Here is a 24,907-nt window from a genome sequence, read left to right on the forward strand (position 1 = left end):
ACACAAGGGCAATGGTCGAGGCTACTCGTCGATGATAAATACCTCAGCGATGATACGGCAATGCACCCCATGAGGGACTGGGTACCCCTCAACTAGCCGGGGTGAGTCCAGTCTGAGGCGGGCGGTTGGTTGGAGGGAGAGTAACGAAGGCAGAGACAGTGTGATTGCAAGGTAGTGATCTCCGCCAATATGCAGTGCCGTGTCAATACAAGTGGATGGGTGACACGGGAAAGGTGACGAGAAACACGACCGTCGTAATGAGTTCGTTGTCCTCGCACCGGAGAATAACGAAGCCGAATGTAACTCGAGGCAGGCTCGGATCCTCGCCACCCACGCATCATACTGCATACATAGCGGCCAACCCAATGTCTGTGACAAGATGCTGGATTGGCGCCCCAGGATTAGTTCAGAATTAGTCGACTTTTCGAGTACATGCGTTGGCACTTGGCACCGCTCTTGATCCATGTTCCTAAAGGACCCCCCTTGCCCCCACCCATGCTAATCCATTTGCGAGCCTCTTCACATCGAAAATGGGTCCTTCCTTTCCACTGGGAGAAAACTTGCTTACGAGGTGTCATCGCAGCCCCGGGGACGCAACGGGAGCGGCCCCGTGCCGTCGGAAGAGGGGTGACAGCGGATAATACTGTGGGGGGGTTCTCAGGGTCTCACGATGGGGGATGCTGCGTTATAAAGACCGGCATATGGGTTGCGCCCTCCCCTTTGTGTCCTCATCCTCCGTCTCGTCTAAGCAAGCAACCTTCCACAGGTGGCGAACCCCCCCGCCGCCTCAAGTTATCATGTCGGAACAAATCCTTGACGCCGTGAACCTCATGCTCTCTGAGCAACATAGGTTTGAACTGGGACTCTTCCTGGGCTCACTCCTTGTCGTTACCTTCTTGGCCCGGCGACTAAGCCGGTGGTACCGTCTTAGCCATATCCCCGGCCCCTTTTTTGCCGGCTTCTCAAGATGGTTTTGGCTCGTCCCAATGGCCCGAAGTGGCGAGATAACTGAGCGGATGCGGCAAGTCGAGAGCAAATATGGTAAGGGCCCAGCTCCCCACAATACCGTCCCGTCCGCCTCTAAACACTCCCAGGCCGTCTCGCGCGGGTGGGGCCGAACACGCTCCTCACATCAGACTGGCACCTCTGGAGACGCATCATGGCCGTTCGGTCTCCGTACGTGCGGTCGAAGCGCTTCAAGGGCTTCCGGTTGGATCCAGCCAAGGACCACGTCCTCTCTGTCACCGATGATAAGGAACACAACCGGCTCCGCACCATTATGATTCACGGCGTACGTATCATTGCCTATTCTATGGATTAGCAGCCGTGCTTGGTATGCTAACACTCGGCATCCAGTATTCGGGCAAGGAGGTCGAAGGGGTCGAGGAGAAGGTCGACTCGGACGTGCTGTCCCTGATCAACCTCCTCCAGTCGCGGTACATCGCCCACAACAAGGCCTTCGACTTCGGCCGCAAGGCCCAGTACCTCACCACCGACGTGGTTGCCCACCTCACTTTTGGGAAGCCACTCGGCTTTCTAGCCACCGACTCGGACGTGTACAACTACATTGACATCATCGAGAAACAGCTACCCGTGATGGGGATGCTGCTCAACTTCCCTGAATTCATCAATTTTGTCAATTTGCCGTTCCTCAACCGCCTGTTCCCCAAGGCCGGGGACAAGAATGGATTGGGAAGGCTAATGGGGTGAGTGATCCATCTCTTATTATATACACACAACTGTATCCATGACACTAACCACACCGCCCCTCACAGAATCGCCAAAGAAACTGCCGCCGAGCGCTTCGGGGGCAACAAGAAAGTCCAGCGGGACATGCTGGGCTCCTTTGTCGCGCGCGGCCTGACGCAGAAGGAAGTCGAGGCCGAGATTGTCCTGCAGTTGTAAGTGCATAGGTACCCACCCAGGCAGACAAACCCCTTCCTATCCCATCCCATCCACCACCCAAGAAGACGACCCAAGAAGACGACCCAAGAAGACCACCCAAGAAGGCCACCACCGATCAATACTAACCCACCCCACCTTTCCCCTCCCCACAGCCTCGCCGGCTCCGACACGACCGCCACCGCAATCCGCAGCGCCATGCTCCTCATCTCGACCAACCCGCGCGTCCTGCGCGCCCTCCAAACCGAAATCGACACCGTCACCACCGGCCCCTACCCCCTCGACGCCGTCATCCGCGACGAAACCGCCCGCGCCCAGCCCTACCTCACGGCCATCATCCGCGAGACCCTCCGCTGGCTGCCGCCCGGCAATGACCTGTCCACCAAAGTCGTCCCTCCCGAGGGGGATGTGTGGGACGGGGTGGTGCTTCCCGCGGGGACGGAGATTGGGTGGAATGCGGTCGGGTTGATGCGGGTGGAGGAGGTGTGGGGGGAGGATGCGGACCAGTTTCGGCCGGAGCGGTGGTTGGAGGTGGAGAAGGGGTCGGAGAGGGCGAAGGATATGGAGACGTTGGTGGATATGGTGTTTGGGGGGGCTAGTCGGTATCAGTGTCTGGGCAGGGCGGTCGCGATGATGGAGCTTAGGAAGGCGCTTTTTGAGGTGAGTTTGAAGTTTAAGGGGGGGGGGGGGGGGGGGGTTTGTCGTGGGGATGTATGGATGTGAGGCTAACGTGAGACTGCTACAGCTCTTCCGCCGGTATGAGTTCGAGGTGATGAAGCCGGAGAAGCCCTGGGTTTCTCGCTGTTGGAATGTTATCGAGCAGCATGATTTCTGGCTCAAGGCCCATCCGCGGGAGAGTGTGTCGGTGGCGTAGCGCAAGGCGCGACGGGGTATGGTTATAGTTTTCAAAGTTTTCAAAGTTTCCACGACTCACCTTCGTTGTTGGAGTCGGTGTTATACTGGGGATAGGGATCGCTGTCGTCGAGGTCATTGTCGTCAATATCATCGGCACCTTCAATATCATGGATTGGTACGTTGGGGCGGAAACAGTGCCACTTCAGTCAAACTGCGATATACCCCTGTGATGTGATACGATGTATCCGTACCTAGCTGTCTTTCATTCATCCGAGGCCATTCACTTGTAATTAAATGAACGGGGTAGCACGTCACCCAGTCATGACGAAGACGACTAGCCGCTGTTGTGAGCTGCGGGAATCGAATATCCGCTGGACGTTGTCGCCGCTGCCTCCTGTACTCAGCTCTAGCTATTCACCCGTTGGAATAATTGGGCACTCGGTGTACAAACGGTTAGATGCATAAGGGTTGCGCCCGCAACTTATAAATGGCGGGACCCTTGCCGCAACCAACTCGAACACTGATGCGTTTGTCACAGCCCGAGGCCCGTCAGCAACACACGAGCACAAATATGATCGTGCTCATCTTTGAACTGCTACTGCTCACAGCCCTGCTTGTGAGCTCAGTCTACTGGGCCTTTCTCCTGCCTCCCCAATACCCGCACAATGTGCCGGCCGTCCCCTTCTGGGTGGCGCTGATCCCCTTTTTCAAGGATGTGGACCAATCCGACATATTCAGAAAGTACATCGAAGGACCGCTCCATAGGCATGGCGCCGTCAAGCTCTTCTTCGGTGCCCAGTGGAACATTCTCGTCCACCGTCCGTCCTATCTACTGGAGATCTTCAAGCACGAGGACGTCTACCAAAAGTCGGGGAACCAGAAGAAGATCCCCCACAGTGTCCTGGCTGACTTTCTTGGTGAGCGCTGCCGTGTCGATGCAACAGATGGGAGTTGCGTACTGCTGTGGGTGGAGCTATGCTAACGGACCGTCATTGCAATTAAGGCGACAATATCATCTCGAGCCGAGGCGAGGCCTGGAAGTGCTACCAGTCGGTCATCAAGCCAGGTCTTCAACGTCCCTTTGAGGTCGACACACTGGCAAATAATGCGTCTCTGCTGTGCGGCCTGATTGAGACGGCGCAAAAGAGGGCCGGAAAAGGCGGCATCCCCGTGCAGGTTCTGCTGCAGAGATACTCGGTGGCCAACTGCGCCGCCGTACTGCTTCAGACAGAACTGCCTGTGAGTCCTCTCCCTCCCCCCTCCCCGTTTAGTGCTGTGCCAGTATGGTACCCTGACCATCGGGTTTGGGTGTCTCCCCCTTGCCTCGCGCCAGACTCTTCAGTCGGATGAAGTGGCTATCAATGCGCTACAGATGGCAGTCAAGCGAGAAATCTTCAAGCCCATCTTCATGAACTTCCCCATCCTAGACCGGCTACCGCTACCGGGAAGAAAACGGGCCAGAAACATGGTCACAGCCTTCAAGAACCAGCTAAAAAGCGCTCTAGTAGCAAGCCATGTCGAGAAACCTGTAGCCGGGCTCGAATCGGACAAGCTGGGTGCTCGTTTACTCGCAGCGATGGAGTCGAGCCTCTGGACCGAGAAGCAGTTTCTTGACAACCTGACCGTCACGTTTGTAGCGGGCCAGGAGAATCCGCAGCTACTCATGATCTCGATGCTCTACCTGTTGGCCAAGCATCCGGTACGACCCCTCCAGCTCCGCTTACCACCTTCCTCCCCTTTGCCGACCACTCCCGCGCGTTCCTCGTGCCATGTATGAACGATACAGCACGGTAGAGTTGACGTGACGCCTCCGAACACCAATTACTGACGCGGTCTCACACCGACCTCAACCGCCAGCAAGTCCAAGACCAGCTCCTCGACGAAATCCGCGACAAGGCAGCAGCAGCAGCAGACCATGACGCCCCGCTGCCCGAGGCCGCGGCGCTGCAAGACCTGCCACTGATGACGGCGGTAATCTACGAAAGCCTGCGCCTCTACCCACCCATCGGGCAGCTGATCAACCGGCGCGCAGCCAAAGACACCATGCTAGGCGGCGCCATCTACGTGCCGCGCGGCACCTACGTCGGATACAACTGCTACTCGACCAACCGCGACGCGGCGGCCTGGGGCCCTGCCGCCTGCGAGTTCCGTCCCGAGCGCTGGGGTGACTCGAGCGAGAGCGTCCAGAAGCACTTCCGCCTGCGCCGTGCGCGCGGCGAGTTCATCTCCTTCCACGGCGGGAAACGCGCGTGCTTGGGCGAGAGGTTTGCCATGTTTGAGATGCGCGTGACGTTGTGGGTGCTGGTTGGCCGCTTTCGCTGGTCGTTGGATCCGGGGTGGGAAGATCGGAAGACGCCCGTAGGTCGTTTTTGCCTTTCCTCGGGGCTTTTTTCTTCCTTTTCTTACCCCCCTTCTTTCCGCGTTATCTAGCGCCACTGTGCTGACCTTTTCCTCTGCGCTTGTCGACCCGAAGGCCGGACCCCTGTATCCCAGAGCACTGAGACTGAATTTCCAGCCCCGAAGCCATACATGGAGGAACGCTCGAGATTGCGGCGGTCTTATGTAAAGGGGGGGGGGGGGGGGGGGGGGGGGGCGAGTGGGGGTACAACCAGCGAGGAGCTTGGGTATGCAAAGGAGATTACCTAATTACGTACCTCCTGAGATATTACTCATGTATGTACCAATGAGATCTCCGCGTACGGGGGCCGATAGGCACAAAAGGAATATACACTAACCACTTAGGCACTCGTCACTTGAACAAGTTTGATCCGCTTACGCCCGTGTGTGAGAATATCCCCAGCCTTGTCTCCAATATCGATAGGGCTTACCGTAAAGTTGCACTGAGTTTGGGCTAGCGGCAATAGCTGCACCGCTGCGTTGGGTCCTGGGGGATGCATACCTTGTTCTTGCAGGCGCGCTTTGGTGTAACAGTACATTGCGGTACACAAGGGTGCCCCCCATGCTTGGACGGGTGTAGAGGAGGTGCAATGGCTGACATGTCTGGGTGTGGCTGTCGCCACAATGCTCTCAAACTCGCTCGTCACCCTGCGGACAGTTGGGGTGTGAAAGTGGCTGTTTGGTGGGAGTCTAAGGGCGAGTTTGGGCAACCGCGTCGAGTACCTTATTCAAGAGCTGTTCCATGTGCTCTGTCATGGTACTTTCGCCCTGTTATCGCATAGCATCGTACTTCTCGATACGTGTTTTGCCTGCAGACCTCTCTCCGGTTCTCTCTCTTCTAGCTCTCTATCCTCCAGTTCTCCAAGTTTGCCGTGTAGCTCTACTCGTTGACCATCGAACGGACGGGCCATCATCGCGTTGTCAAGATGGATATGTCACATCCTGCCACGACTACGGCCCCGGCCGCCGCGGCGACCACGAGCATGGGAGGAGGAGGTATGGGAGGTATGGGTGGCAGCGGTTGCAAGATTTCGGTGAGAAGAGCTCCCTCTCGAAAGCGAGACAGTACCTAAACTGCGTCTCTATTTCCCACTCCTTTCTCCAACGTGGTGATGATTTCCAATCGCTCTCGGCGAGGAGGAGGAATCTGGAGGAGTGCTGACACGGGCCGGTTGGCAGATGTTGTGGAACTGGTACACGATCGACTCATGCTTCATCGCGTCTTCCTGGAAGATCACCTCGACGAGCGTATTTGCAGGCTCCTGTATCGGCGTCCTCCTCTTGGTGATGTCGCTTGAGCTTCTTCGCCGGTCCGTCAAGGAATACGACCGTTTCCTCCTCCGTCAGCACTCCGCAGCGCCGACTGCACAAAAGGTCACTGGCTCTCCCGCTTTGCCGGCGGCCGCCCCGGGTTTTCGACCGACCGTTTTGCAACAGGCTATGCGCGCGCTTCTTCATATGGTCCAGTTTGCTGTTGCGTACTTCGTCATGCTGTATGACCACTCCCCGGTTCCCCCATATCATGACTTCGTGCTGACAGGCGACCACGCGGCAGGCTCGCCATGTACTACAACGGTTACATCATCATCTGCATTTTCATCGGCTCCTTCCTCGGTGCCTTTGTTTTCCAGTGGGAGTATCTCGGGGTCAGGTGAGACGGCCCCTTGTCCTTTGACGAGTTCGGAAATGTGGCATGCTAACTCACAACCGCAGCAATGGCCAGACAAGCGCCGCAAAGGAGGCCACAGTGTGCTGTGGTTGATAGGCTCTTCTTTTCTATTCTTTCTTTTTCTTTTTTCGGACATAGCGACCGCGTAGTACGGGCTGTGCTGTGTGGAATTGCGCCTGTTGATTTGCAGCTGGATAGGACACGCAACCAACGTGGAGAAAGCCTTTTCTGGTGTAGGTTTAGAAGTCACAAATCCTTGAAAGTATTTACATATGAGTCCCGACAGGTCGGGCATGGTCCAAGAAGTACTGCTAATCAAGGTAGCCTAACATGCCTCGAAAGGCAGATGGTCAGGGGCTCGTCAACTTCTGTCTACATATGGCTACAAATGGAACCTCCTTCTGCTCTCTGCACACCTAGATCCAGTCACTTCGCGCCAGCAACATTGAAAACGTCCGAAAACGGATCCCGGTTCGGATCACCATGCCTCTCGTACTCCATCAGATTCGCCACATAGGTCGCATTCTCTTTCCCATACATCTCCTCAATGAACGCGAGGGTAGCATCTATCCCCGCCGATATGCCTGACGATGTCCAGACATTCCCATCGACGACCCACCGCGCACGCGGAACCCACTTCACCTTGGGGCCATATATCACGTTGGCATCCCACGAAGCCTTGTTGGTCGTGGCACGCTTGCCGTCAAGGATGCCCGCCCTGGCGGCGAGGGCGGAACCGGTGCACACGGTGATGAGGTACTTCACCTTGGGATACGTGGCGGCGATGTAATCGATCGTGGCATTGATGAGAGGGGACCGAGTACCGAGGCCGCCGGGGATCATAAGAACGTCGAGGTCGTCCGGAACCGTGCTAAGGGTATGGGTTGGCGGCAGCGTTGGGTACTGAAAAGGCGTGGGGTTAGTTGCAATTCTGGCCGATTCGCTTCATGCAAAGATTGGAAGAATTAAAGGGTACTTGCTCATCCGCACTCACCATAGTCGAATTCATCGGGTTCATAGCTGCTACCACGGGCTGCGTGGTCACCACCTCCATGGTCTCGGAGATGAGAAAAAGTTGCAAATGACGGATTTTTGACAGCATGTGCAGAGCCTCGAGCGGTCCAAACACGTCGAGCGGCTCAAACGACCGGAACAGGATCATGCCGTACTTGATCGGCGGCAGCGGGGTCGGCTTCGGTTTCGGCGGCTTGCCTGGTACGTAGGTTTTCATAGTGCCTCGTCAGCAGACTTCCCCTTTGACACCGGGGCAGCAGCCGCTGCCTTCCTTCATCACGTAGGGAGTCCCCCTACTTCCCCCTAGATATGATAGCACGCCGCCTTTCTCTCTCGACTGGGCCACGACTTACATCCATGGTTCTCGTTTCTGGACCCCAGCGAAACAGGGAGGCAACTGATCCCGAGGAGAAGCAAGACGGCGCGAAAGAGCATGATGAACGTTGTATTGGGTCTAGTTGCCCATATAGCAGACGAAATGGGATCCGGGAAGAAATAGTTACGAGGGGACGCATTGGGAGATATGACAGGCCGTTTAAGAAGGGCGACGTCAACCGCACGCCCATCATTTCTTCGCGCATCAGTTACTTGCAATTAACTGTCTCATTTACCTGGTCCTGGTTCTCACGGTACCGCTGTCCCCCTTTTCCAGCACTCTGGTTCTGACGCACCGGACACGGCTGGTGTAATTAACGGCTGGACATGTCCGAACGCGGCCCCCAAGGACGGGTGTATTCATGAGCCATTTTGAGCACAATTCCTGAGCACAATTCCCAAACAAGCAGCCAACTGCATTGCTAGCGCATGCCGCAACACTGCTTGACATGGACGGTTACCATACCAAGCACAGGACCTACTGTCCATTCAGACCTGTCAAATCCAGCCCGGCATCCATTCCGCTCTGCGACTGGCATAGGTACCTAAGGCAGTATCAACATTGCCGACAAGACCAACACATTAAGCACTGCCTCTGGGCACTCGGCGCTATCAAAGCAGAATAGCAGATCGACAGCAACCCAACTTGATTCTGATTTCTCTCTCCATTTCATGATTCATCTGTTCTTGCCGTGTGTTCAAAAGCCTGTGACAGCTAACTGTGGAAGCCCAGTGGACGTAGGCAATTGCTGCGAATGGAACTGTTCTCGTTGCTTGACCAAAAGACTGACGGGTACCTAGCTGGCTAAGGTACCGAGAGATTACGCCGGCTGCGAAGAAATAATGAAACGCGTCGTCTAATTCGTACGCTTCCCCTTCCCTTCCTCTCCTCCCCTCCTCCAACCTAGCGTCCCCCCTGACGCCACCGTGATCGATGGTCGACAAAACAACGACTGTCGGGCTTTAACCAAGGTAGGTACGTAATCAGTATTGGAAAATAAACCAGCCCCAGTAAAACTTGACGACAAAGAAAGCAATGACAATAACTCAAGTCTCAATCTCAGAACCACGCGTTCAGAACAGACCGCTGCCGGCCCACGCGCGCCAGTGGCGCATATCGACCTCGAAGCCCGCCTCAGGCCCCCAGAAATAAGGATTCCCCGGGTCGCAGCAGTCAAGCATGTCCTCGGCGTCCCAACTCCGCTTTGCATACTCAGCCGAGACCTCGCATCGAGGTGCCAGCTTCTTCTGCAGGCGAAAACAACCCGCCACGCCCTGGTGGCCCTCGTCCGCCCAGCCGCCGCTCAAGGCGCCTTCGGACAGGGCGTCTCTCACCACCTTGGACTTGGTCATGACAAGGGCACCGCCACCACCACCACCACCATCACCGCCACCTTGCCCGGCCACGACTAGGGCGAGGCAGTTATGCCACGGCGTCGGAACATGCAACAGATCGACAGAGCGCATCTCGGGCCCGTCGTCCGAGCCGTTGAGCTGCTCAACGGCCCTAACATCGAGGCCGAACAGGCGGATGCCGAACTTGGGCCCGGCGTTGTCATGCGCGTGGATGGACAGCCGCACGGCGTGGGGAAAAAAGAGCTCGACCAGGTTCGAGTAGGCCTCGTTGCGCTGCAGCATCTCGAAGGCGACCTTGGCGGCCAGCTTCTTGAGCTTGCACCGGCTGAGGTGGCGCGTGTGCCGGTTGAGCCGCAGGTCCTCGGCCATGAAGCGCGAGAAGCCCCGGTAGAGCTTCAGGGTGCTGTGGTCGTCGCCCGACGTGATGCGCGCGCGCAGGAGGCGGTCGTTCGATCGGCCCGCGCGGAGCAGCATCTGCCGGCTGAGCTCGGCTGCGCGGGTGCGTTGTGTGGGGATGTGGACTTCGGGTGAGGGGAGTTGTAGAGCGTGCCACTGCTGCATCTCGGCTGTTGAGTTCGCGAGACCGAACATGTCGATGAGGGATTGGAAGCCGATTCGGTCTGCGCTTCCGCTGCTGCGCTTTCTGATTGCGGCATACATGCTGATTAGCTCGGCGCTGTACAGGTCGACTATGTCGTCGTCGACGCCGACTGTCGAGATTGTCAGGATGAATTAGGAAGCGTTTTACCTCTCAAAAAAGGGGGGGACGACTCACTGCAGTCGCTGAATACATGACCGTCACTCACAATCCACAACTTGGCACCCGGTTCGTAGATACCCTCGATGGCCTCTATGAAAGAGTCGAGATGTTGGAGCGCAAGCTGCTCCCCTCGGTCGGGCACCACGCCCACCACCTTGTCGGGGTTGGACGACTTGCAAGGAAAGGCCGGCAGACAGAACTCGACTCTCGCTCCGCGCCGCACAAACTCGTAGACCCAGCCGAAGAAGAATCCCCGCCCGCGGTCGTTCCACTTGTCATTCTCGCTGAGATACCTCAGCCGGGTGTCGAAGAGATCGGTGATTTTGTGTGCGACTGCCCGCAGCTCGGGTTCGGTGTCGGAAGGCTGGCCTTGAGGCGCCGAGGAGGTGAAGAGCCGGACACCGTCGAGCATGAGGCTGGCAAAGATGTCATCGAAGCCGGTCTCTGCATCCGAAGGTCGTTGGAGAATGATGCCGAGGATTGTGTCTCGGTGCTCTCTGTCGTCGTGCCGTTCGTAAAGTTCCAGCATGTCATGGTGAATCGCGTCGACCTTGATGAGTGACTTGTTTGTTGATGGCCGTCTGAGATCAGGCTGTCCATGAGCCGCCTTGCTGAAACCAGGGGGCACAAGGGGTCTTTGCTCCGAGGGCGAAGCCACCGCGGCCGAGACATGGGCCCAGTGCTCTCGAACGACCTCTTCAAACGGTCCAGTGCAGGAGAACAGCTCCCCATCCTGTGCTCGGACAAAAGCACAGCAGAATCGATGGTAAGCGCTCAGGTCATTCATGTTGATGAGAAATATGCTCAAGGCTGGTTGTCTAGCTGTGAGACATGCAAGACTTGGAGCTTTTGTTAGGCAGGCTGGGGTATGAGAAGGTTGTCTCAAGACCTTGCCGCTTTGCGTCGAGTTGCCCTCCTGACGTGCTGATAGCGAGGTCAATAACGTAACGCAAGGCCAGCAATGTGGTTATCTGGAGGATTATTCGTTCACGCCCCGTGGCTGCTGCCCTGGCGCTTAGACATCGTCGTGCGTTCAGGCAGCCGGAGACAACCCCTGGGCCCCTAATGTTCTTCCAACATGTTCAACACCTAGACGAGGCATCTCTTGCTTGTCCCCCCCCCCCCCCCAGACCCCCATCCTCCTAAGAAGCGAAGCCTTTCCACTCGTGGGCAAGCGTATGACGACTTCACCTTGACCCGATGAGGTGTCCCAGTTCGGCCTCCTGCGGTCACCGGTGTGATGAGCAACTTGATAGTAGCCCGTGGGCCACGTGGGGGATCGGAAGGGTTGTAGTGGCCCTGTCGGTAGTGTGTAACCGCGGAATGCAACGTCGTAACCCGCGATTCGCTCTCAGTCTAGTGTAGTGTGGTGAAGACAGCACAGAAGGCTGAGGAGGAGGAGATGCGGGCTGACGCAGACCCTTGCACTACTCGGGCACAGAATACGAGTGCTCTCAAGGTGCGCATGTGGCGCATGTCCTTGACCGGGCACGAGGTCTTTGGTTCGCAGGATTCAAGGCCATTTCTGGATCCTCGGCGTGTATGTAGCCCGGCTCTGGTTCCAGTCTGATGCATGAGCGCTTTGGTCAATGGAAGCCAATCGGGGGTGCAGTGCGACAGCCACAATGCACTCATTCCTGCAAAGTACCAGTGTCTCGGTACCGTAGGTACATACCTACGTACGGAATACATGGCTCCTGACCGCACCCATCTTCCTTCCCACAGACGTTCAACGTCCATGGCCGCTTCGAGCAAGGGTCCCCCACCACGTCAGCGCAAGTTATACGCGAGAGTGAGATGAGAACCAAAGAGAGAGCAAGAGAACGGATAAGCAAGGAGAATGGCTTGAAGATTGGAGGGCCCTGTAGCGTCTAGGACAGAGCACGCTGCACACAAAGGAGTGCTCGAGTCATCCCGAAAGTTCAACTTCTCCCTGTGTACCTCTCTACCTACCTATGCTTTGCAACCATGAGCGGAACCGAAGCAAAACAACAGGTCCCCGGCGCCGAGCCGTACTCGGGCTTCTCTCCGGCACGGCGGCGCTTCATCATCGGCATCGCCAGCGCCGCAGGTTTCCTCGGTCCCCTGGCTGGAGGTATCTATCTTCCCGCTCTACCCGTGTTGGAAAAAGAGTTCGGGGTGAGCAATGCCGCAATCAATGCTACCGTGTCGGTCTTCATGGCCGTCTGTGCTTTCGCCGGCCTTTTCTGGTCGTCCTTTGCCGACTGGAAGGGGAGAAGGCCGCTCTATATCATCGCTCTCTTCGTCTATATCGTCTCCAACGTCCTTATGGCTGCGTTACCCGCCAACTTCGGTGCCTTGCTCTTTCTTCGAATGGTCCAGGCGTTTGGATGCTCGTCCGTCATGTCGCTGGGTGCTGGAACGGTGGCCGATGTTCGTATTCCCTTTCCAGACTCGTTGGCCTTCTTTCTTTCCGCTTGCCTGCCAGCTACTGATTCTTGAACAGGTCACGGAGCCGGCCTGTAGGGGCTTCGCCATGTCTATCTTCTTGATGGGCCCGAACCTTGGACCGACGCTCGGCCCTGTACTAGGAGGTGTCATTACGGGACAGGCCTCGTGGCGGTGGACGTTTGGGGTTTTGGGTATGTTCCGCCGAGTGTGCTGCCGGGGTTAAACCAAATCCCGGGAGGGGAACAACTGACTGGGATCAAAACCTGAACAGCGATCGCTGTCGGCGTTGCTTGGCTTATTATCGTTTTCGCCTTTCCCGAAACGCTTCGATGTCGAGTTGGCAACGGAAGCCTGTACGCCAACATCGGTATCATCCTCTTGCCGCCACGCTTGGTTTCGCCGCTAGCCCCTGAATCGGAGCGTGGTCCCCCGCCCCCTAAGCCTTCGGCCCGGACTTTCTGGCGTCTCTTTTGTTACCCGCCCATCAGCATCTCGGCCCTGTATACGGCCTTCCTGTTTGCCAACTATTTCTCCGTCGCTGTCAGTTTGCCTGCCATATTGACGCAACAATACCAGTGGTCCGTCACGGCTGTGGGCGGTGGGTATCTGGCTCTAGGCGTCTCCATCGTCACGGGGTCCCTCCTCGCCGGCCGCTTTTCCGACTGGCGCCGTGCTCGTATGGTAAAGAAGTCCGCTGACGGTCATGTTGCGGCAGAATTTCGTCTCGTGGACCAAATGTGGGGGGCCATGGTGTGTTCGGCTGGTTCTATCATGTACGGCTGGATGGTCCAAAACACCATCCATCCTGCCGCCGTGTTGGCGGCAACATCCCTGGGTATGTGACGTCGCAGGGAGGGTATTACGGAAAACGACGACCCGCTCGCTGACAGATTGAGATAGTCGGACTGGGCATGTCGTCCGTCCTCGTCGTGACCTTTGCCTTCTTGACCGAGTGCGCTCCTCAAGCATCTGCTGGTGCCATGGCCCTTGAGAGCATGTTCAGAAACCCGGCTGCGGCCATTTCTGCTGTTGTTGCGCCGCCTTTGATAGCCAAAATGGGCATTGGCTGGTACTTCACCGGCTTCGCGTTGCTGGACTTGGTCACCTTTGGCAGCGGAGCTCTGGGTAAGTGACTTACTACTATGGTCTTGTGGCTCCACGCAGCGGCTGACAACATAACCAGCTCTGTCAGTTTATGGCCCTCGCTGGAGGGCCAAATCACCACTTACACCACCACAAAAGAGCGGATCCTCGTCGCCGAAAGAAGACGAAAAGGCTACTGAAGTCTGACCGACGTGGAGAGCATCTTGCTTATCCGGTGAAGCCTAGTTGCAGAGCCTGACGGGAGTTCATTTGATGACGGGATTTTACTCTTCTAATTTGGGCACATTTCCATAGAGTAAAGTAGTATTATTATCATAGCAAACTACCCGGTGCCCTTGGACCCCCGGACAGGGCACGAGAGGTCACATACCTCGAGTCTCTCCATAACCATACCATAAGTTTCTCCACTGGCCGTTCACCATTTCTTCTGTTACATTGCGAGTGCATCTGGTGCGGCTCTTCGAGCACACAAGACTGAATTCCACCGCCCCCGAGACTCGGATGGATGCTCAAAGCCACAAAAAGGATGGGACTTTTAACGTTGGCTCACTGCATGCAGCTTCCACACCACATGCTTCGCCGCATTGCATCCTTCAATCCCAGGCGAGGCCTCGCCAAGATTCGCTACCAGGTCATGCATGCGTGGATGTGCCTAGCCCCCTCGTCTTCTTGGTAAATTTAACTCCGGATGAGGTTTCCGGCTCCCACATCACCGGGGCCTAACAGTCACTAATTATTGAATGTTGTTGTGCACTTTCAAATCGGATCCTTTGCTTGACCGCCACGCTAAGGTGCTAGAGACATGCATACCCACCGTCACCGGGTAGATGGACTCCCGCTCTTACCCCATACCTAAGTACCTGAGTTTGACATCACTCTCCCTGTTTCTTAGCCATGGCCATGTTTCCCATCTTGGGATGGTCCACTCTTCCAGCGGTATACTGGCAGACATGTCAGCGAGGCTTCCCTCGGGAAGCACAAGGGAAAGACCAGCTTACCCCTCCATCGATGGGCAGAATGGCCCCCGTGATCCATCTCGCCTCCTTACTGCACAAGAACACGATGGCTGATGATTGCCCCGATCAGTAGGTATCCGCCGCAGTTAGGGTGGGGGCAGGGAAGGATTAACGAACCGTATCCGATGTCCTGCGCCGTTCCTTCGTACTTGAGGAAGCCAAGGCTCTTGCGCTCCTCCCGCATGTCCTCGGAGATCCCCCGGCAGCGTGCCATGGGTGTGTATGCCATGCCCGGGCAGACACAGTTGACGCGGATACCGTCGGGCCCGTGGTGACCGGCCATGGCGCGGGTCATTTGGATGATGGCGCCCTTGGAGGTGGCGTAGAAAACACCAGGGCTTCCGCCCACCATCCCACACACGGAGCTCATGTTCACGATGGCGCCCTTGCCGTTCTTGCGCATCTCGGGCACCACATGGCGCGCCATCTGCACCATGCTGGTTACGTTGTAATGGATGTCGTGGTTGAACTCGTCAAGATCCACCTTGTCGACGGTGCCCTGGGCGCCCCCCGTGCCCACTGTTGGTTTGTTCACAGTCAGCCAACCCAACGCTGTCCCTGGCTGGGCTGTTGAGGTTCCGCACACGTCACGGCCACTCACCGATGTTGACGAGGATGTCGACCTTGCCAAAAAGCTCGACCGCCTTTGCCACAGCGGCCTTGCACTCGGCATCTACCGTCACGTCGCAGAGGACGGTCTCGGCAACGCCACCCTCCTCATCGATCATGCGCTTGGTCTCGGCAGCAGCGGCCGGGTCGCGATCGATCACCACTACGCGGGCGCCATGGCGTGCGAGGAGGACCGCCGTTGCGCTGCCGTTGCCAAGCTCGTTTTCCATCCGGCAGCCGGCCCCGGTCACGATGGCGACTTCACCGCTAAAGTCGAAAGCTCGGGGGGGTGTCATGTTTTCCACGGGTTTTGGTGGTCTTTTGGACTGGCTCTGGGACTTGTGCGTGGTGAGTGAGAGGTGAGAAGTTGATGCGAGGTGTGCCGATATCGACTCGGAACGAGAACTCGGTAAGAAAGGTCGGTAGTATGGATGCGTCCTCATCGGCAACAGCTGTTGACATGCCGGACGCTTAGAAGAATGAGCCTCCTTAAATAGCAATCGTGAGTCCCACCGGTGGCTTCGCTGATACTGCGTAGAGGCGCTATACTACCTGCCGCGGTATTGTTTCGTACCGCAACCGCGTTGGAAAGCCGTGCGCCGAGACTTGACCAGCATGACGATGGATCAGGTACATCAAAGTCTTCATTTTCAAGGGTGTTGCGGCAGCTGCGCGGCGAGTTGCTGAGTGGCTTGGTCATGCGGGCCTCTTCGATATTCACCCACCTTAGCTCGCTTGTAATACGAGTGTCCCCGGAAGCAGTCTCTGTCCGTCTTGTCCCTCTCGTCTTCCGTAGCCTGGTAGCCAGCAGCTCGGTACCGACGTTACATGCTTGCATGTAAACATGTGAAAGTGCAGTCGAAAATCCGGGTTGGCTACCCTCCTACATGTACGAGGTCACATTCTTGCTCAATTCCGCTCAGAGAGGTGGGTATGATGCGCCAATGATGGGGAGTGAAAAGTGCTAAGCATTTTCATAGCCCTGCCTTGGTACCGAGTTCCTCCCCACGATAGAATTGTGGCGCATACCGGTCGCAGAAGAACCTTGAAGGGCTGTGATAGTGGCGCGAGGAAGCTTACTGTCGTACAACAGGATGGATTGTGTGTGAGGTGTGACCAGATTGAGGGGGGCAAAGGGGCACCCGGGAGGGGAGGGAGGACCTAATGGTCCCGCTAGCATTCAACTGCCACTCTTAGCTACGGAATCCCATTCACTATTCTGGGTAACCAGGTAGCTGAACCTGGTTCGGGATGCCCAGCTTCCTTCACATGTTGGGACCCCAGGACGCGTCCATGTCGCCGACAGATAGTACGTGCACACCATTTCTTGTTCTCCCCACGGGTGCACGCAGATAGAGGGACACAGGAAGTAAGACCAAGCCCGAATATTCATATAATCCTCGGGTTACATCGTCTTCCTCAAGTTTCTTACAGTACTAAACTCAGAGAACTGCATGTCAAGAGAAAACATCTCGACAAATCAGGGATATTTAAATACACAAAACACAGTATACGCAGTACCCATACCCACGCATATCACGCCATGGCAACGTCTCAGCATTGCGTGCCGCTGGAATTAAGCGGTGCCTTGGACAAGTTCTCGTTTGAGGAGACAACGCCCGAGGTTGGCCGCGAGTACGCCCATGTCAACATCGTCGACGACCTCATGAATGCCGAGAATGCCGATGACCTCCTGCGTGACCTTGCCATCACAAGTAAGTCACCCCCCGCCTAAAAGAACGGAATAAAGTAGGGTCAAGCACAACAGAGTTTAACAAAGGCATCAACAGTCTCGAGAAGGGGGGTGGTCTTCTTCAGGGCGCAGACGAACCTCAGCAACGAACTGCAAAAGGACTTCGTGCACCGGCTCGGACAACTGGCTGGAAAGCCCAAGGAGTCGTCCGTCCACATCTTTCCCCTGGCACCGGCCTTTGTGCCGGAGGGGGGCACGCCCGACAGACAGATTAGCTACGTCAACTCGGTCGGCTTCAAGTACATGTTTGAGAAGATGCCCAACATGGACAAGCGACGTTTCGACGCGGCCGAATGGCACACCGACATCCAGTTCGAGCCCGTCCCTGCCGATTACACGTCGCTGCGCGTGATCAAGCTCCCCGAGACGGGCGGCGACACCCTGTGGGCATCAGGCTACGAGCTGTACAACCGCCTTTCCAAGCCGTACCAGGACTTTGTGGACGGCCTGACCGTCACCTGCCGGGCCGACTGCGTGCTGATGGCCATCCGCAATAGAGGCGAGCAGATTGAGGAAGGGGAGAGGGGGAACCCGGCGAATGTGGGGGCCGCCCTGACGGCCGTCCATCCTGTTGTGCGTACGAACCCGGTGACGGGTTGGAAAAGCATCTTCGCCGTCGGCCAGTTTTCCAAGCGCATCAACGAGGTCAACCCCTACGAGTCCGAGGAGCTCCTGAAGAAGTTCTACGGGATGATCCAGGACAACCATGACCTGCAGTGCAGATTCAGGTGGAGGAACCCACATGATATTGGCAAGTTGCGCTTCACTCGTCTCCTTTCACCGTTTACCGTTCATCATTCACCATTCACCATTCACCTTGACCCTGGAGAGAGAAAAACATGGCTAATACAAACTAGCCATCTGGGATAACCGCAGCTTCTTCCACCGTGCCACCTTTGACTACATGGATCTCGGCGAGCGCTCTGGTAACCGCGCTGTGGGTATTGGTGAGGCTCCGTATCTTGATCCGAAGAGCATCTCCAAGGCCGAAGCACTCCGTCTGAAGAAGGCCGAAGCCATTGGGGCTACTGACGGCAATTCTAATGGAGCCTCCGATGCTGGCCCCGATAAACACGGCATGGCCATGGGGGGCAGCAAGACGGCTGTGGGGGGCAACAGCATGGCCATGGGAATGGGGGGTCAAGAAATGGCCCACTGAAGCACTGGGGGTTCGGCAACCGAGTTTGTTTGATGTTTTGATTGCTCCAAGAATGCTAGCTCACTGCCTATTGTCGCCATTCAATAAACATTCACTCCTCTTCGACTGCCTGTTCTATGTACCTGGTGGACGGTGTTGTGGACAATCCCGTCCTCTAGTGGAACGGCTGCAGCATCTATCCTCAGACATTTCTCGAAATGCACAATACGTTCCCAACTATCTCGCTGAAGGTTAGCCTGGTCTTGGCTAGCGGATGGCCATCTACTATGTAGACGGCTCGGTATAGTCCAACTCGCCTATGTCATCACGCTCATTGTCCGACAGCCTCAGCGTGCTTGCCCGGATATCCTACGCTTGTGGTGGCACGATAGAGCAACGCTCATCCAGCTCTTCTCCATCGTCTGGAACCGGGGGATAGACAGCGACGGTCGTGTTCTGCATTACAATTTCATATCTTCCAACACGTACAGTATAGTCCACCTCCATTAATCCCAAAACGACTTGGGCCCCATCTGATCACATCCCACTTATTACCCTCCCATTCCCCAAATAAGCCTCAAACAAGCCTCAAACCAACACTCAAATCATCACCCCCAACCCCGCAACCCCCATACAACCCCCCCCCTTCCCATCCCCACCCCCATCACCACGACTATCAACACCACCACCACCACCCTCCCCATCCTCATCAGCCTTCATCAACTCCCTCAAAATCCCCACCCCCTCCACCCGATCCGCCACCGTCCCAATATCCAGCCCCCACGCCTGCAGAAACGGTGCCTCCCCCCGGTAATTCACATGCAGCCAGATCCGCTCCTGGCGCGTATGCCGCGGCGGCAGCAGCACCTCCGCCTCATAGGCCTTGGGGGTTGGGTGACGCGCCCGCTCTTCTCTTTTCGGTTCAGGGATAGGTGCTTCTCTTTTCGGTTCGGGGATAGGTGCTTCTCTTTTCGGTTCGGGGATAGGTGCAGGTGCGGGTCCGGGGTCAGATTTAGGTTGGGGTTGGGGCTGGAGGGGGCGGTTGAACATAAGGGGTCGCGCGGCGGGAGGCGGTGTCGTCTTCTCTGGTGTTGGTGTTTGTTCCTCTTTGTCTGCGTATGTTTTGGCGATGGCGGCGATGCCCGTGCTGCTGTCTGGTGTGGGCGGGGGGCTGTCGAAGCGGAAGACGGGTAGGAATGCTGGGTAGGCTGGGTCGGAGTCTTGTTGTTTGTTGGGGGGTGTTACGGGCTCGTTCGTTGGGCGTGTCCCGGCCGGTTGTTTTGGGAGGTTGGGGAGAGGCTTCCATTTGGAGTTCTTCCGCTCTAGTGGGTTTTGGTTTGGTGCTGCTGGCGGTGGTGTGCTGGCGGCGGCACGGCTCGGCCCGCTGGGGTTGTTTTGTCTCTCGGAGGAAGGTACCCGGAGTGGTGCCGGGCGGAGGCTCGAGTTGGACCCGGCCCGCGGGCGTTGGCGTGGGGCATCCGTGCAAGCGGGCTGCTTGGGGAGGGGTTGGCTTTGGGGTTTGTTGGGATCGGGTGACCCCGTGTAGAAGTCAAGCCACTGCGTAGATCGGCTCTCGATGGAGCTCGCCCGGTGCCGCAGGGTTCGCATTGGTGGTGGTGCCAGGAGGGTGGTGTTATTGGCTGTTCCTTGGACTTGTACTTTCTCAAGGCGCCCGCCTCCGAGGTGCTTGATGTGTGATTTTAGTGTCTCGGAGGGAGTCATCGCCGGCGTGGCGGCCGTTCTAGATGTACGTATTAGCCAGCTGCTCTCGGAGTAGTAGAACATGCACCATTTAACATACCGACTGGAATTCGACCGCTTAGCCCACTCACGCACTCGGAAACTGGTTTTCTTCCCCAGTGGCGTCTTCAGTGACGAAGACCTCCCAGTCAAGCCGTCCATGGCAGCGGACACGACGATGTCGGTCGTCCACTGATTTGGCCTGACTGAGAACAGGGCGGCCTCCGATAACCCGCCGGACGTGCCAGCCGTCTTCTGTTTTGATTCGTGGATGGTCTCCATGGTCTTGAGCTGGACCTAGCCAAGCTGTTGTTGATGAGGGTATCCTCGACTTGTTGACGATGGCTTGGCAGTCTATGCACTTCTTTGGTGTAGCCCTCGGAGAAATGCACGGTGTCAATGGGCAGAGAAAGGGAATGCAGATTATATTCAGTGGAAGATCCGATCGCTCTCTGCAGCCCAACCCAATCCCTTTTCTTTTTTTGGCTCCGCGGTTATCACCAGCACAGCACAGCACGATTCCCACCGATGATGTCTCATCCCAAATAAACCCCCATGTGCCCAAGTCTCAGCCAGCTGTCGGCAATGGCCAGTAGAACCACCACAAAGTTTAAACGCGGAAGATTTTGTTTCGCGTTGTCCGACTTCAGCTGCAACCGATTGCCGTGGCTTTGCCCAAAGTGGTGCCGAAGGGGTGGGTAAGGGGGTGCCGTCTTGGCTGATCCATTGGCCGTCGGTGTAAGTCGAGAAACCTGAAACACCACGTTCAGGGCAGCCCGAGGACCGCCAATAAATCATGACCCACTCGGGATTTCACAGGCAGTCTCACACAAGGCGGGACTTGAAACAGAAACATATAAGTTGACCTTGGACCTTTTGGCGCTGGATGATGAGCACATGCGACAAAACACAAGTTGGGTTCGGGCCATAAAACCACAATACCTTGGTCGTCCCGTTCAGCCCAGGATACATACATCTACCAAGCCCCCTTGATGACGACGTGTGGGAAGGTTCGACTGTTCACTTTCTCAAGCACCATCAAGATGGGTGGTGATTTTCAAGTCCTCACAGTGAAGCCTTCACAGCAAGTCACACTTCACACGTCCCAAGATCTAAACCAAATAACCGCCCATGTTCATGCTATCAAATGCTATCAAATGCTATCATATGTTTCTTAAATGCATCCCATCCATCCCATTCATCCCGTCCACAACAACAAGTGCAGTCTATCCCAGTCTCGGGAACGAGGAAGCAGTGCTCACATGCTTCCTCGCCGACGGCCGACCGATGGACGATCGGCCCCCGTTCCGCACCCAGTTCCGAATCAATTTCCCAAGCCAGTTCCGAATGCATGCCCAGCCCCAAATTCCGTACCCAAAGATGTTGCCCCGCTGCTGGCCAAAGAGGCTGCGAAGCCCCTGCCAGATGACGGTCGAGAAGAAGAAGAGCTGAAATACCAGGGCGCCCAGCAATGTCCAATCTAATGCCGTGCCGTCGCAACCCGAACCCGATGATGATGACGAGGAACAACCAGTTGATGAAGTGTATACCAATGCGAGTCCCAGCGAAAGGCCGGAGACGAGAGAAGTCGAAGACAGAGACGAAGCGGAAGAAGAAGAAGAAGAAATAGGAGATTCGTTAGGCGTATCTACAAAGGAAACTGTACAAGGTTCTTGCTGTTGGTGGTCGTGTATCGTAATCGTAGCCCTCGTTATGGCGCCATTGCCATGCTGGATACCGCCGCCCGCCGGTATCGACACACTAATACGGGACACAGCGGACGTCGGCGCAGCGAGTCACATGCCCCGGCCGAAGAGCACCGGGTACCGGAGGCTCAGGAACCGCTTCTTCCAGCCCCGCTGCCTCACCTGAGCGCTGCAGGGCTGGGCATCCGCCTCGGCCTTTGCGCCTTCCTGCTCCGGAACGAACTCGGCCCCGACAGCAGGCGCGGATTCGACGGTGTCAGCTCCACGGCTGGAGGCGAGGAGGGCCGAGTCGGTGTTGGCGCGCTGGAGTCCCTTCTTCGCGGCGGGCTCCGACCCCTGCTCGACGCTGGGCTCAGTCGCTTTGGCGTCAGCGGGCCCAGCGGGCTCAGCATCGTCGGAAAGAGGGACAGTGTCCGACGAGGACGCCTGGGGCTCGGACTCTTGCTTCGCCACCACTTCAGGCTCGACGGTCTCCTCCTGAACCTGTTGGGCACAGTTAGCAAACACTCTAGTTCTAGAACGCTCGGCTCAGGCTCTACCTTCTCTGGCTCCGGCTGTGCCTCGACTTCCTTGCTCTTGTCCATCTCAGTCTGCTCCTGGGCGGGGGTGATCTCGGGCGCAAGGCTCGCAGCGTCGTCAAGCTGCTCCGGGGCCCTCTCGACCGACTTGATCGGCAGGGGTGCAAGCTCAGGCTCGGACTCGAGGTCCTTAGCCGGGGTGTCGACGAGTGTCTCCGAGGATTCTCCCTGAGCGGAGAGGGTCTCGGGGACGGTCTCGGGGACGGTCTCCTTCGGCGCGTCAACAACCTCGACCTCGGCGTCCTTGTCAGCGTCGTTCTTGACATCCTCGTCGGCGCCAGCGAAGTCGCGGGTGTCGATGCCAGGGGCGTCCTTCGGGCCGGTAGTCGCGTCAAGCTCGTGGGCGGGCTCGGAAGTCAGCTCAGCCGTGGACTCGAGCTCGACGACCGAGGGAGCGGGCTCCTTTGCGGAGTCAACCTCGGGACCGTCCCAGAAACCCGAGTCAGCCTCCCGAAACACCGCAGGCCGAAGCTGAGGCTGAGCCTTAGACTCGACCTCGACCTCGGGCACGTGCTCGGGGATAGCCTCGAGTTCCTTGGGGAGAGGCTCCAGGTCGATACCCTTGCCGGAATCCTTCCGCTCCCGCTGAACAACGGCGACCTCCTCGGGGACAGCCTCCTCCTCCTTCTTGGTCTCAGCCTCGGCGGCGGTCTCCACAAGGATGTCACGGGGGACCTCAACGGGCCCCTCCACGGCAGCCTCGACCGGAGCCTCGACAGTGGTCTCGACAGCGGTCTCGACAGGGGCCTCAAGAGGAGTCTCGACAGCAGCCTTGACCGCAGCCTCGACAACCTCAGCAGAGGCCTCTTCCTTTGAGTCCTCAACAAGCCTAACCCCACCCTCAGGCTCAGCCTCGTCATCAACCTCAGCCTTGACCTCGGGCTCAATGGCAATCTTGAGTTCGGATTCGGGGGCAGGCTTGGCTTCAGCCTCATCCTCAACCTTGGTCTCAGGCTCGATGGCAATGTCGACCTCGCGCTCGGAGATGCGCTCAACCTCGGGCTCAACGGCGGTCTTGAACTCAGGCTGGGCCTCAGACTCGACCTTGGTCTCGGGCTCGATGGCGATGTTGACGAGCTCCGAGTCAGGGAAAGACCTGGCCTCGGCCCCGGAACCGAGTTCAGGCACAGCCGCCGACTTGATTGGGGGCTGCGGCGAGGGCATGACGTCGAAGATGACGGGTCCCAACTCCGGGTACGGCGCGGCCGCGGGGGTCGGCTCGGGCACCGGCTTCACCTCAAACGTGGGAGGGGCTGTCTCCGGCTCAGGGGACATGGACGACTCCGATGGGTTGTCGAGGGATTGCCCCAGCGCCGTCTTCTTGTTCTTGCGAACAGGCGTGACGTCCTCGCGGACGACGGATCTCGACCTCATCTCGAGGAGCGACCTGGGCGAGGCAGGCGGCTGGGTGAGAGGGGTGACGGGCCTGGAGCTGCCCGGGCTGGTGACGGGGCTCGCGATGGCGCTCGCGCCAGCGGCGGGGGCAGAGTCGGGCCGGACGGCGATCCTCTCGCAGAACAGCTCGAGAACGGTCCGGAGGAGAACCCGGTTGGGCGAGAGGATACCGCTGATCTGGTCGAGCAGGTTCGACCCCATCAACGTTTGTGGGTCCTTGAGGTGGGGGCGGATGCGGGCCCGGAGATAGTCGAGGAACCAGGCGTCCCCCTCGGTCAAGGACGGGTACGCATCCCGGGCCACCTCAAGAAGGGTGGGGAGAGGCAGGTTCCTGCCGAACTTGTCGATCTTGGCCTCGGCAAGGCGCATCAGATCCGGGAGATCGTATGCCCTCGCGGCGGCGTACGCCTGTATGCTGGTCTTGAGCTCGCATACCTGCTTAGACATGGTCTCTGTCGGCCTCGGCTTGAGCGAGCTGTATGTGCCGGTGTGGAGGTAGTGGACGAGCACATGGCCGACGTCCTGGGGAATGGTCGGGAGCTCCGGGAGGCGGCTCTCATAGGCGGCATGGAGCTTGGGGCTCTTCCTGAGGATGTCCAGCGGCACATTGAGCGGGCTGGCGAAGGGGACGGTGCAGGCGGGGCTGCCGTAGGGGCTAGGGGTAGGCAACACGGGTTAGCTTCAGTGAGGGGTATGAAGAGAATCTCGACAGCGAGGGACAGACGACACTCACGAATTCTCCGGCCTGTTGTCGGAATCCCTCTTCGCGGGAGCCGCACCCGAGCCAGCGAGCTTCGCGGCGCCAGATCTTCTTCTCCTCGCCATCATGATTGTGGTGTAGAGGTATGAAGTGAGGGCGATCAAGGTGAGTCCGATGAGGGTTGCGGCTTCGACCGTGATGTAGACGTTGAGATTGCAAAGATATCTCATTCCGCTTTGGCGCTTTGATGCTGCAATGCCTTGGTGGATCAACCAGCCCCCCTCGAAGCTCGACGGCGCGGGCGTATTTCTACCCGGCGGTGAAGCATCTGCGAGTGAGCTGGCATCGGTACCAACCTGCCGCTACTCTGCCACGGCATTCTCCAGCTGGCTATCTCTCCCTGCCCAGCCCAGTGGCCCAGCCATTGC

General features: G+C 57.5%; 10 protein-coding genes across 10 annotated transcripts; 5 read left to right on the top strand and 5 right to left on the bottom strand.

Annotated features, from left to right (window-relative positions):
• Positions 1-396: 396 nt before the first annotated feature.
• On the top strand, positions 397-3,147 carry B0H64DRAFT_408002 (pisatin demethylase). Its single transcript, XM_062804599.1, has 6 exons — positions 397-1,041; positions 1,095-1,291; positions 1,357-1,706; positions 1,776-1,901; positions 2,058-2,562; positions 2,648-3,147. The coding sequence occupies exons 1-6, from the start codon at positions 678-680 to the stop codon at positions 2,774-2,776; spliced, it is 1,671 nt and encodes a 556-aa protein (XP_062655284.1). The 5' UTR covers positions 397-677; the 3' UTR covers positions 2,777-3,147.
• A 143-nt stretch (positions 3,148-3,290) lies between these two features.
• On the top strand, positions 3,291-5,311 carry B0H64DRAFT_408009 (cytochrome P450). Its single transcript, XM_062804600.1, has 4 exons — positions 3,291-3,674; positions 3,761-3,996; positions 4,091-4,456; positions 4,615-5,311. Exons 1-4 carry the CDS (start codon positions 3,329-3,331, stop codon positions 5,185-5,187), a joined length of 1,521 nt encoding a protein of 506 aa, XP_062655285.1. The 5' UTR covers positions 3,291-3,328; the 3' UTR covers positions 5,188-5,311.
• Positions 5,312-6,080: 769 nt separating this feature from the next.
• B0H64DRAFT_468485 (Ctr copper transporter family-domain-containing protein) lies at positions 6,081-6,916 on the top strand (the record flags this gene model as incomplete). Its single annotated transcript, XM_062807754.1, has 4 exons — positions 6,081-6,188; positions 6,334-6,647; positions 6,710-6,805; positions 6,868-6,916. The coding sequence occupies 4 exons, from the start codon at positions 6,081-6,083 to the stop codon at positions 6,914-6,916; spliced, it is 567 nt and encodes a 188-aa protein (XP_062655286.1).
• A 333-nt stretch (positions 6,917-7,249) lies between these two features.
• B0H64DRAFT_330020 (DJ-1/PfpI family protein) lies at positions 7,250-8,054 on the bottom strand (the record flags this gene model as incomplete). The annotated part of the gene is made up of 2 exons (XM_062800909.1): positions 7,250-7,726; positions 7,818-8,054. The coding sequence occupies 2 exons, from the start codon at positions 8,052-8,054 to the stop codon at positions 7,250-7,252; spliced, it is 714 nt and encodes a 237-aa protein (XP_062655287.1).
• Positions 8,055-9,286: 1,232 nt separating this feature from the next.
• Positions 9,287-11,159, bottom strand: B0H64DRAFT_366106 (pyoverdine/dityrosine biosynthesis protein; the record flags this gene model as incomplete). Its single annotated transcript, XM_062801894.1, has 3 exons — positions 10,957-11,159; positions 10,344-10,890; positions 9,287-10,278 (listed from the first exon to the last, which is right to left on the bottom strand). The coding sequence occupies exons 1-3, from the start codon at positions 11,113-11,115 to the stop codon at positions 9,287-9,289; spliced, it is 1,698 nt and encodes a 565-aa protein (XP_062655288.1). The 5' UTR covers positions 11,116-11,159.
• Positions 11,160-11,953: 794 nt separating this feature from the next.
• On the top strand, positions 11,954-14,030 carry B0H64DRAFT_468500 (major facilitator superfamily transporter; the record flags this gene model as incomplete). Its single annotated transcript, XM_062807755.1, has 7 exons — positions 11,954-11,991; positions 12,054-12,120; positions 12,324-12,722; positions 12,796-12,931; positions 13,012-13,575; positions 13,641-13,865; positions 13,933-14,030. 7 exons carry the CDS (start codon positions 11,954-11,956, stop codon positions 14,028-14,030), a joined length of 1,527 nt encoding a protein of 508 aa, XP_062655289.1.
• A 507-nt stretch (positions 14,031-14,537) lies between these two features.
• B0H64DRAFT_408014 (uncharacterized protein) lies at positions 14,538-16,139 on the bottom strand. Its single transcript, XM_062804601.1, has 5 exons — positions 15,945-16,139; positions 15,462-15,887; positions 14,978-15,379; positions 14,843-14,910; positions 14,538-14,785 (listed from the first exon to the last, which is right to left on the bottom strand). Exons 2-5 carry the CDS (start codon positions 15,763-15,765, stop codon positions 14,717-14,719), a joined length of 843 nt encoding a protein of 280 aa, XP_062655290.1. The 5' UTR covers positions 15,766-15,887; positions 15,945-16,139; the 3' UTR covers positions 14,538-14,716.
• A 483-nt stretch (positions 16,140-16,622) lies between these two features.
• On the top strand, positions 16,623-18,486 carry B0H64DRAFT_408019 (uncharacterized protein). Its single transcript, XM_062804602.1, has 3 exons — positions 16,623-17,184; positions 17,260-17,973; positions 18,080-18,486. The coding sequence occupies exons 1-3, from the start codon at positions 17,013-17,015 to the stop codon at positions 18,379-18,381; spliced, it is 1,188 nt and encodes a 395-aa protein (XP_062655291.1). The 5' UTR covers positions 16,623-17,012; the 3' UTR covers positions 18,382-18,486.
• Positions 18,487-18,866: 380 nt separating this feature from the next.
• B0H64DRAFT_435544 (uncharacterized protein) lies at positions 18,867-20,382 on the bottom strand (the record flags this gene model as incomplete). The annotated part of the gene is made up of 3 exons (XM_062806143.1): positions 18,867-18,893; positions 19,102-20,101; positions 20,162-20,382. 3 exons carry the CDS (start codon positions 20,380-20,382, stop codon positions 18,867-18,869), a joined length of 1,248 nt encoding a protein of 415 aa, XP_062655292.1.
• A 1,514-nt stretch (positions 20,383-21,896) lies between these two features.
• Positions 21,897-24,709, bottom strand: B0H64DRAFT_445808 (uncharacterized protein; the record flags this gene model as incomplete). The annotated part of the gene is made up of 3 exons (XM_062806874.1): positions 21,897-22,289; positions 22,346-24,434; positions 24,513-24,709. The coding sequence occupies 3 exons, from the start codon at positions 24,707-24,709 to the stop codon at positions 21,897-21,899; spliced, it is 2,679 nt and encodes an 892-aa protein (XP_062655293.1).
• Between the last annotated feature and the right edge of the window lie 198 nt (positions 24,710-24,907).

This window comes from Chaetomium fimeti, assembly GCF_033439085.1.
Source record: "Chaetomium fimeti strain CBS 168.71 chromosome Unknown B0H64scaffold_8, whole genome shotgun sequence".
NCBI classification, from domain to species: Eukaryota; Fungi; Ascomycota; class Sordariomycetes; order Sordariales; family Chaetomiaceae; genus Chaetomium; species Chaetomium fimeti.

Excerpts from the sequence above, each read along its gene's own strand:
- B0H64DRAFT_408009 (XM_062804600.1), top strand. The coding sequence starts at position 3,329 with ATGATCGTGCTCATCTTTGAACTGCTACTGCTCACAGCCCTGCTTGTG. Across the intron at positions 3,675-3,760 it reads TGTCCTGGCTGACTTTCTTG|GCGACAATATCATCTCGAGC; the intron begins GTGAGCGCTGCC and ends ATTGCAATTAAG. Across the intron at positions 4,457-4,614 it reads ACCTGTTGGCCAAGCATCCG|CAAGTCCAAGACCAGCTCCT; the intron begins GTACGACCCCTC and ends CTCAACCGCCAG.
- B0H64DRAFT_408019 (XM_062804602.1), top strand. The coding sequence starts at position 17,013 with ATGGCAACGTCTCAGCATTGCGTGCCGCTGGAATTAAGCGGTGCCTTG. Across the intron at positions 17,185-17,259 it reads GCGTGACCTTGCCATCACAA|TCTCGAGAAGGGGGGTGGTC; the intron begins GTAAGTCACCCC and ends AGGCATCAACAG. Across the intron at positions 17,974-18,079 it reads GAGGAACCCACATGATATTG|CCATCTGGGATAACCGCAGC; the intron begins GCAAGTTGCGCT and ends AATACAAACTAG.
- B0H64DRAFT_408014 (XM_062804601.1), bottom strand. The coding sequence starts at position 15,765 with ATGACACCCCCCCGAGCTTTCGACTTTAGCGGTGAAGTCGCCATCGTG. Across the intron at positions 14,911-14,977 it reads GGCGCAGGACATCGGATACG|CCATCGTGTTCTTGTGCAGT; the intron begins GTTCGTTAATCC and ends GGCAATCATCAG. Across the intron at positions 14,786-14,842 it reads TTCTGCCCATCGATGGAGGG|TATACCGCTGGAAGAGTGGA; the intron begins GTAAGCTGGTCT and ends CATGTCTGCCAG.
- B0H64DRAFT_408002 (XM_062804599.1), top strand. The coding sequence starts at position 678 with ATGCTGCGTTATAAAGACCGGCATATGGGTTGCGCCCTCCCCTTTGTG. Across the intron at positions 1,292-1,356 it reads GCACCATTATGATTCACGGC|TATTCGGGCAAGGAGGTCGA; the intron begins GTACGTATCATT and ends CTCGGCATCCAG. Across the intron at positions 1,707-1,775 it reads GGATTGGGAAGGCTAATGGG|AATCGCCAAAGAAACTGCCG; the intron begins GTGAGTGATCCA and ends CGCCCCTCACAG.